General features: G+C 38.7%; 1 protein-coding gene across 1 annotated transcript in view; it reads left to right on the top strand.

The window, feature by feature from the left end:
* Nucleotides 1–9,393, top strand: part of arb2a (ARB2 cotranscriptional regulator A) — an 87,691-nt gene extending 78,298 nt beyond the window's left edge. The window contains exon 8 of the mRNA XM_015030050.1: nucleotides 9,211–9,393. Coding sequence (XP_014885536.1) covers nucleotides 9,211–9,378 — 168 coding nt within the window. The 3' untranslated portion in view covers nucleotides 9,379–9,393. The remainder of the gene's footprint in view (nucleotides 1–9,210) is intronic.
* The last annotated feature ends 1,325 nt before the right edge of the window (nucleotides 9,394–10,718 follow it).

Below are 10,718 nucleotides of genomic sequence, written 5' to 3'. Positions count from 1 at the left end.
TTTTTTTTTTTAAAAATAAAACAAGATTTGTTTTTTTTAGTTTTTTTTTTTTTTTTTTGTTTTTTTTTTTATTATTATTTTTTTTTTTTTTGTCTGTTTTTTCATGAAAACACAAACTGCAAACAGACCAAATCCATTTGCGGTAGTCTTTGTAATGTCTTGAAAGTGAAGGAGCACTTGAAAAAATATTTAGTGAGGTGGTTCTTGTTCCAGAGTTAATGAACCACATATTTTTATTTGGTTTCTTTGTACGTCAGCTAAGGCCTGTACTTTTTATTTTTTTTTGTTTGCTTTTTATTTATTTATTTTTAATTAGAGCCATACCTTTTTTAGAACTTTGTCTTTATTTCAGATGCATGCAAAATCCGACCCTTGTTGGCTACTTTTTTCTTGATTGCAACTGTAGCCTAACCAGCATGTATATTTTTTCACAGAACCTTGAAGGTTTCCTAAGGTTTGTTGCTTCAATTATTTAGTACAGCTAAAACCTTTGAATCCCAGCTGCGTTTGTCCACTGAGGCCCTTCTGCTCTGGTAAGCACATAGTGTTTCTGATCCATTGTTTAGAACTTTATACAAATTGTCTTGTGGATTCAGTAAAAATCATTTTGGCACATTGACTTACTTAACAAAGCACCCATCAGATATTAGAAAACAGGTACACAAACATTTGCATTGATGATTCTACACGATGTCGCTGTATCAGGTTTTTTTCTGACTGAAGTTTTGCTTTTGGTCACCCTCACCCATTTCCCCCAACCTGTGACCCACAAGCAGTTATACAGGCAGAGTTAATTGACTTTTGACCTACAGATTGGACAAGAAGTTTGGCTCAGTATTTCCAAGGACAGGTAGAAACTTGATAACCTTTGAACCAGGTCAGAGGGGAGTTCAGTGACCAGGACTAGATGGCAGCTTGCTGCAGAGAACAGATTGGCTAGATGCCATTTTATTTTCACTTCTTTCTCTCTTTTTTTTCTTTCTTTTTGGCTGCTGGCTGCCCAGATATGTTTGTTCCAAGGATTTATGTACATGTGTTTTATTTGTCTTATTGTAGGACTCCCACATAGTCCATCCATCCACGTTTTTGATATTTGCAGTATCTTCATTTAATGCCTTAGCAATGCGAACAAAAAGCTAAAATTAAGTGAATGTTTGTATCCATGCATGATTAATGCCTCAGAAACTTACAAAATTATTTGACAACTCAAGTCAATTAAATGTCCGTCTTGCATGTTAAAGACCAAAATCCAAGCAGAGCTGTCTGTTTTAACAGTATTTAGATAAGTCATCTGAACGTCTGAAAGAGGAATAGTTTTAGTTGGATTTTGGTCTTGTTTTTCTGCGAGAGCATATTCTGCACATGTGTCTTCTGTAGCACAGAACATCTGTTCATGGACACATTTGTGTGCAGCTGTGTGTTTGACCAAGGCAGAACCTGCATTGCCGGTCTCAGATCCCTGCTCCCAATCTTCCAGTCAGGTCAACCATCAAACACTTCCATCCTGCCCTCCCTTTCACCTCCTCACCCACCGAGCTCCGTGCCCTCTCAGTCTCCCACTCTTTCTCTCGCTCTTCCCCTCGCTCTCTCTCCCTCTCTACGCACACATGCCTGCTGTAAATACGGCCTGGTCCAAATAAAGACATACAGACACACACCCAGGTACACACATATGCACACAGCCCTAGGGGTCATCCTGGAACAAACACAGCCTTGTCTGCCTGCCCGCTCTCCTTTGCCTTATGTCAATTAATGACTCGCAGTAATTTCACCTGACAATCGGGGCGGCAGCGAGAGGCTAGCTGAGATGTCACGGCGATGACCTCGCTGGCCCGCAGACACTCTTTTCTAATAAAGAATCTCACAAACCCACAGCAACTTCCTTTGTACTTTGTTAATGAGTTATTGATTTGAAACAATGTCCTGGCAAATATTGTCAGAGCAGAGTGACCCTACCAAGGTCATGCTATTTTATTGTATACAGTCCGCACATGCTTATCTGCACGTGGGACAGCATACACACTGTAGTTTTGCTTCTCTTTCTTTATCGTTCTTTCTCCATGTCATTTACTCACCCTCCTCACGCTGTATATTCCCTCATTGCAAAGTCAAATAACATACCTTCTCATAGATTTCATCCTCTCTCTCTCTCTCTCTCTCTCTCTCTCTCTCTCTCTCTCTCTCTCACTCACACACACCTAGTTTCCTGCTTCTTGTTAGGCTTACACTCATTTTTCACCTCATTCTCCCTTTTCTCTGTCTCTTTCTCACATCATTATATTCCCAATCCTCCATAGGTGCTATACCTGCTAATTACCCACAATGCCACAGTCATTATTTTCCCATCTCTGCTGCTAATTTGCTCCATACCTTCCTTCCCCCAGCTCAAGCGGACCCATCAGCTCACAGACAGCTTCCAGCTCGTCTGAGCTTTCCGTCTGCTTTTAAGGAGAGGAAAGAATGGAACAAATACGAAAAGGGAAGGGAAAAGAGGCAGAGAGAGAGAGAGAGGGATGGCAAAAGACTACATGTCCCAGGCATTGATTGGATTGCAATTGCAAACAGGTGTCCTACAGGACCACTTTTAATTGTACACGAAGAGACAAACATGCCATTGTGCACAAACAAACAGAAACTGACTTGTCCTAATAACTTATTAGCTAATACCAAACATGTAATTAGCTACATTGCTTATTTAATATCTAATCATTAGGCCAAATGAAAACAATCTTGTTCTGTGCTGAGCTCGACATATTAAAGATTGTAATGACTAGGGCTGTGAATCGCTTAACTCAGTGTGTGGCCTGAGCACAATACAGGAAGGAGAGATTGAAAGATTCAGTGAGTTGCAGAACTGTTCATGCCCGTAGAAGAGATTTAAGCATTTTGTACGTTGCATCTACACACTAATATGTATTTTACCGGGATTTTATGTCAACGACAAACACAGTGGCGCATATGAAGCGACCCCATTATGCTGGCTGCTGTGCAACTCATCTCCTTTCACATTCAAAACATTTTTCAACTCTTCTGTGATGGCCTCAGATGTTTGTTCCAGATTATATTAGTGAACAAACAACATGATGAAGACCAAGAAATACAGCAGACAGTCTACTGCTTTAGTTATGGAGAAGTTCAAAGCAAAGTTAGGTTATAAGATCGTAGCCTTGAATTTGAGCGTCTCATACAGCACTGTTTAGTTAATATGACTGGCCATGACGAAACCAGCTCACTTTGGGTATTATTCAGTTATCTAGAGATTCTGAAAGTGTGGATTCTAAGGTTTTTAATGATGTCACATAGAAATAAAAATTAAAGTAAAATGAAAAAGATATGGCCAGTTGAATGTTGGCACTTTGCTAAAAAGGCCATGAAGAAAACAGCTTCCTGGTCTGTTAATTTATGTTATATTGTAATAACCCCACCCCCAATCGTTGACTATCAACAGGTATGACTGGGAAGGTTTGCAGTCAAGAGTGAGTTTTTGTCTGGTTTATCTAGTTAAAATACACTGCTCAAAAAAATAAAGGGAACACTCAAATAACACATCCTAGATCTGAATGAATGAAATATTCTCATTGAATATTTTGTTCTGTACAAAGTTGAATGTACTGACAACAAAATCACACAAAAATCATCAATGGAAATCAAATTTATTAACCAATGGAGGCCTGGATTTGGAGCCACACACAAAATTAAAGTGAAATGTTCCCTTTATTTTTTTGAGCAGTGTATATATATATATATATATATATATATATATATATATATATATATATATATATATATATATATATATATATATATATATATTTAGAAGTTTTCAGCAGTTTTGTGCTTCTTTGTTGTGAGCCTTTCATGAAGTCGTCAGTGAACCCTGAACTTCAGTGGAATTAAAGCATGCCTAAATACATGATGAAGAGATTATTTTTTTCTCTTCTAGCCAGGGAATGCCTTGGGAATCTCCCAGAGGAGCCAGCCCAAGTGGCTGGAGAGAGGGAAGTCTGGGCCTCCCTACTTAGGCTGCTGCCCCCACAAACTGATCTTGAATAGTAATACATGCTGCATGTATTACAATGTTTGTGCTAAGCCCAACGTGGATTATTATTTTATTTTAGATGTTACAGCTAGTAGATGCAGTTTCACTCCTGTTCATCATTTCACACTCAGAAAAGCCGTAGCAGTGCAGCGCCTGGCCAACTAGGCTCAGATGTGCGTGCTGGTGGTATTGTAATAGTGTTCAAAAAACAAAAAGAGTTCTGGGACTCACCCCTTGAGAAATTGAACATTATTCCTATGGACATGAATGCCTCCTGGCATGTTTTTTTTTTTTTTTAACTGTATCTTTCTGGTGGAAGTTGTCCTCTCTGAAGTAAGGATGTACGCCTGTTGGCTTCAAGAATGTCCAGTTATTCTCATGTCATGTTGCTCTCTTCAGCTCCTTTAGTGGAGTCATCTAAGAGAGAAACATAGCTTAACATGTAGAGTCTGCAGGCTTCAAAGAAATGTAAGCGAACATTGCAGCAAAGGGTGTTTCTCTGATACTGAACCAGAGAAACCCTTTTCTTCTGATTTACAAGTTCCCAGTACTTTGTGCTTGTTCGTGTCATTAACTATTGATAAAATACATAGAAGTTTGTGGTTGTTACTTGAGTGCAAAATATTTTAAGGATTTTGAGTAGCACTATGTTCAGTCAAAAGTAGAGTGTGTGAGAAGGACTGTGTGAGCTGAATAAGTTACTTGTTTTCCTTCCATAAAAAAAAAGAATGAATCTGGTATAATATTGCCATGTTATGAGTGTTTGGATAGATTTAACCTCTGCCTAAGATATTTCTCTGAATTACATCTTGAAATACTTAAGTGAGCTTTTTTTTCAAAGGTTGGAACCATCACTGCACTGGCTAAAGAGTCCACATCCAATAAAGTTGTTTAGGAATCCCGTGACAGTGTTCGGACAGTTTTGGCACTCCCTAAAAGGTCTGTAGAGGAGTGCAAAAAAAGCAGAATGGCTCTTACCCACGAGATGCTTTCCGGTTCCACGCTGCCGACTGTCTTCCAGCCAGAAACTTCAGCACTTTCAGTTGTTTTCTGTCATTTCGGTGAAGGAGGAGGAGCAGACAGGGGAGCAGGGAGGTCTTAACTGGTTGTTTGTCAGAGTGTGTTGATGTTGTTAGATTCATTGTTTCCTGTGTTGGTCAGACATTGGGTTTGTGTTGGCTTTGGTCCCGTTATTCTGGCTGCTGTGCAACCCATCTCCTTTGCTCTCCTCTCCCTGCTTCTCATCACAGTGAATAAACACAGGACCAGTATTAAACTGGGCTAGATTTTAGGAAATCAGGAGCATGTGTGTGAAATTGACTGTGCGTATGTGTGCGTGTTGCGTTTGTGTCCATTAGAGGCATGCAATTAAATGTGACTCTATAAGCAAAATGAAAGATTTTTAGGTAATTTAAAGTAAATTGGAACATCCCCAAAACTTGAAAATTAAAAGCCATATTGTTTCAGGGAATTACCATGTAATTATTAAAAAAAAAAGATAACTTTATATATTCCAGTACTTTTGACAACTTCATTATGTCTAGTTGATTGATAGATAATAGTTAGCTGTCAGCTTCTTAAGATTGTTTGGACCTGACTCTGTCTTAGTTTTATAATAGATTTTTTTCTGCTTTGTATTCCCTGAGGAGAAACCATAGATCCCTTTACATCCACCCATCGCATGCACAAACAGCATCCTCCCTCAAATGTCCCTTGACAGTCATGGTTGAAGAAAGATGGCAACAGGTGCACAGTTTGAATGCTATTCTGACAAGGCTGGCAGATGCACACACAAACACACAAAAGCAGCACTGACTGTGTAGAAAAACTCTGGGAAGAAAAGCATATAAAAATAAAATACCTCGTGTGAGAGCTAGTGACAGGAAGTCGTTCTCGCAGGGCGGCATGCTCCACTTCAGCAAATTAACCTCAGGAAATAATTGCAGCAGTAAACTAATGTTTAGATTATTCAGTACCGCACTATGCCAGGTATTCAGTCACATTGTTTTTGCTGCTTGTGTATCAGCAAATTGGTGGGGGTGGAATCAAGGGCTCTCTTTGTCAAACTAAAGACATCAATCAGTCTGCAGTCTGTGAAATATTTATTAAACATTTATTATCACCTGTATGCTACCGTGCCTTTTTAAAAGACATTCACATCCCTTTAGAATTGTTTTTAACCTGCAGTCTCAGATCGATGTATTTAATTGGGATTTGGAACCATGAAGTAGTAAACTTTGAAAACCAGCATGCATCTAAATATAGATGACTGTAACTTAATGAGAAGAGTAATCATGTTTCAGTGGGAAAGTTGTGGACTTAAATCCACCTGGGATTTTCTCTTTTCCCCAGGTTGTCTACCTAGCTCCAATATAAAGCACATCGAATGGCCAATATGACTGAAAAACAGCAATTTAAACTCAGAAAATTTACCATTACCACCTACTTCCTTGCCATCAAAGGTGTACATTTTTTGGATAGGATTTTATCACCTATTCAGATCTACAAACCAACATTTGTATTGGTGTATTGGTAGATCAAGATCAGTCAGATTGGAATATATTGTTTTGATCTATGCTTGTAGTTGGGTTGAGCCATTCTTGCATAAGAATATGCTTCTAGTTAAAGTATTGCTTTGAAGATCTGGTAGCTTGTGACAAACTACTACAAGTTTTCCTGGATTCTTTCTAGTCTTTCTTAAGTAATAACTAATTTTTGGAGGGCACAACTAATGGTTGCCCTGTCTCTCTTTCCACCTAGACTGTGGATCTCCGGTACTCCTCCAGAGTTACTAAAGTGCCTTTTGGTTGCTTTTCTTTTTAATGCCCTTAATCCCCATCCAGTCAACTTAAGACAGCCATGTGTAGATAGGTCTGCAGTTATGTCATCTTTTTTGCACTTTCAAATGATGGACTTTCTCAATGAGATGATTAAAATGTTGGATATTCTTTTATAATTTATCTCTTCTTTAAGCCTCTCTACAACTTTATCCCTGATCTGTTTGCTGGGCTCCTTGGTCTTCATGAGGTTGCTTGCTCTCTAATGTTCTCTGTCAAACCTCTTAGGCCTTCACAGAACAAGTGAATGTATCCTGACATTAAAGTAAACATAATTGTACTTTATTTACAAAATGTGTGACTTTTGTAGATTGGTGGTTGCACCAGATTTTAATTTATTGAAAGGGACTAAAAAATTTGAAAATCAAACCCTTTACTATTCTGTGTTGGTCTGTCATATACAATCTATTGAAATCTGCTGCAAGATGAGAAAATATCAAGATTCAATGTACCATGGTTACTTTTGCAAGACACTAATTCTGATTAGCCTGCATATTGTTAAGACTATTTTGAATGTGGAGGAGAGGTGGCATGCACAGACTTAAAAGAGCTGCATACAGTCACAAACCCAAGTCAGGCCTCTCCGGTAAAGGTTGACTAGAGAGGAGGACAAAAGGAGAGAAAAAGGTGTGTGAAAGAAAACAGGTGGCATCTGTGGAGGAGCAAAGAATATAGACAAGAGGGAGAAAGTGAGGGTGGGGAGGCAGACTAATGAAATGAGCCTCATAGATGAAGGGTGACGTGGTGGAGGAGAGAGCAGGGAGACTTCAAAGCACTTTGATGTCACAGCCTTTCAGACAGACAACTCTGCTTCAGCCAGCCACCGCGCACATGCCCAGAACCCATACACGTACCCACGCACACGCAAACACAACACGCACACAGTGAAACAAGTGCGCTGCACTGACGGTAGAAGGGCAGGGCAACATTGAGTTGCCCGCTCTTGCATCACACTCTGTGAACTGAGGTTGGCGCTGACACTACAACCCCCACATGCTAATATGGCGCAAACACAAACAGCCTGACAGGTTAATTTAGTTCTAGACAAACACCACGACTTAAAAAATACACATCAGCACATCATCAAATGCTACAAGCTTACACAGACTTGTACGCACAGATGCAGGCAAGCAAAACACTCATCAATTCAAAGGGGGGTTTACTATCCTCTAAAGTTCTGTTTAAACCACATTCTGTTACACGTTTGCGTACGTGTGTTTTTGTTCTACACTTTCTCCTCAATTACCACCTTTTGGAAAGTGAAAGTTAAAGTAATTATCTTTCTGTTGTAATGCACTATCTTATTAAAATGCAATCACATTTATGGAAACTAACAGGATAGTCTCCGAAGAGACATCCTTTGTCCTTTACCTTATATTGCTAATTATTTGTTTTGAGTCACATTGAACAGTTTGACACTCAATTAACAGATGAGGCTCCATTCTCCATAGGCCGTGTGTTTGTTTATTTTCAGATATTATTATTTTTTTTAACATGCATAGGTATGCTAATTAGTAGAAATGCGGGTGCTTGTCAGTGTGGTTGTGTGTTGTGGGGGTAGCATTTCTCTGGCATGGTGCGGAGTTGCTTTGGAAGATACAGGTGTTTCCAGTCAGCGAGGCTCTGGGTGGAGAGCATTCTCTTGTGGGTATGCGTTGTTGATTTCTATTGTGAACCAGACAGTTTGATAGGAAATCAAAGCCTAGAATCAATGTCCCAAGTTCATTAACGGTTGCCCTTTTCTGGCCTGTACTTTTACTATTGTTCACTGCTAGCCTTGGATAAGCACTTACATCTCAGGTTAATTAAACATGTCTCCCAGTTCCATGAACCTGGATGTCTGTGTGTCTGTATACATACAGATGAGATTGATGTGAGTACATTGGCAGATGTGCATGTTTTTATCTCCTATTTGCTGTTGCTTTTTTTCCCTTTTGACCTTCTTTTAGTGCCTTCCTATTATGCCCTCACTGGTGTTTGGATGGGCCATTGATTCAGCAGCGGGCTACAAATTAAGATTTAAATGTTATGTCATCCTCACTATTGAGTTTTACATCTAGGGCATTTGCAAAATGCAAGACTTATTGATCTGCTGAAGTGTGGCTTTTTATTAAAGCTACCTTAGGCTAACGCCACGTTTTAATATTTTTTATTTTTTATTTTTTCCAATTTTGCTGGGCTTTAGGGTTAAGGATCTAATATTTTAGAATGAAAGCATCAATACACTTTAATAAAATGCTGATTCTTTAACTGGTTTGGCAAAGTCTACTTAAGTGTATTTCTGTTTCTCTTTGATACAGATGTGACATTTGATTTTGTTTTTCTCTGTTAAAGGAAAACACCTCCTCTGAAGAACACGTGCTCTACGTGTGGGACCACTTTGTGTCCAAAGCTGCTGCCAAGAATGTCTTCATTATCGCCCACAGCTACGGAGGCCTGTCTTTCGTTGAGCTAGTAAGTGTGCTAGTTTTTCACCTGCCCTCCTTACCTCCTATTAATTAAAGACACATTGAGATGCTGAATGTCATTCTTCTGTATTATCCACAAAACTAGAGTCAAGCTTGCAACTTCACATGAAACGGTGAAAATGTATAAATGAGCAGCAGATCTCAGTAGTGTACACAGCACTGTGTGAAATGTATAAATTTAGACTTTGGTAAATGTAAACATTTTTTCACCATTTTTGTACTCTTCTCCTCACTGATACTTTTAAAACTGAATGCTGAATTTAATCAAAAGATGCCTTATCAAAGTATCAGTTTGACGTTGTGCAGAGACTTACATGAAACAAATTATGAAAGACGAAAAAAAAAACAGACATTAACACAGAACAAAATCTTTTAAGACAAAAAGTGGATAGGATGGAAACTGGTGGGAGGGAAGTTAAACTGATTTTCAATTAAAACTCTGTGTATTTGATATTAAGTGATAGACCAACTTAATGTTGCTGATAAATGGGAAGTGGAAGAAATGTGACTGTTGGAATTATTTTTGTTTTTCCAAAAGAGATTTGAGATTAATGGTGTGTATTTATATCCAACATCCTTTTCTCCCATGACCATGATTAAAATGCAGTGCAAAATAAGAGGCCCTAGTGTGTAATTTCATCCCAGTATAAATCTAACCATCAAAACAACCAACAAACATGGCAGAGACAAGTCAGGAATAATATTGAGGAGGTTTTAAACTGCATTATATTGAGAAACACCATTCCTAAATTTGAACATCTTATACAACACACAACCTCATGCAGGACCTTAGTCTGCACCAGGGTCTCCTTCCATCCGGATGCGCCCAAAAGTTATTCTGATCATATGTTCGACCAAGTCCAGCCTGCTATGGAGCGAGCTCATTTTAGCCCCTTGTATCCGGGATCTCAGTCTTCATGATTCATATCTCATAACCTTAAGTTAGGTTTGAAATATAAATAACCCGGTAAATCGAGAGCTTTGTTTTGAAGAATTTAATACAACTCCCTCAGTGGGCACCCATGGACCAGAAAGCCCCTAAAGGCAACAGAGTCCCTTATATATTCCAGCAACACCCCACACAATTTTTTGTAGTAATGTGATAAATACAGAAAAGGGGTATGGATATTTTTAAAAGGTGCTGTTTTGTTGTACTTTAACATATTTTATGGACTTCATACATGACGATTCCTAATATTTACGTGTCTGTTTTTTTTTTTTTTTCTTCGTCCACCAGGCTCGTTTTGTGGGGTAACATTAATGGAGACCGCACAAGGATTTTCTGACTTAATGAAAATTTAATTTATTAAATTATACTAAAGAAATAAAACCTGAAACAAGGAATACCTGAAATGAGACCACAAAATAGATTAA

Source organism: Poecilia latipinna, unplaced genomic scaffold (assembly GCF_001443285.1).
Source record: "Poecilia latipinna isolate Pla-1442-1.1 unplaced genomic scaffold, P_latipinna-1.0 Scaffold171, whole genome shotgun sequence".
NCBI lineage: Eukaryota > Metazoa > Chordata > Actinopteri > Cyprinodontiformes > Poeciliidae > Poecilia > Poecilia latipinna.
Note: the sequence above shows the minus strand (reverse complement) of the source record. Positions and strands in the feature narration are given on the sequence as shown.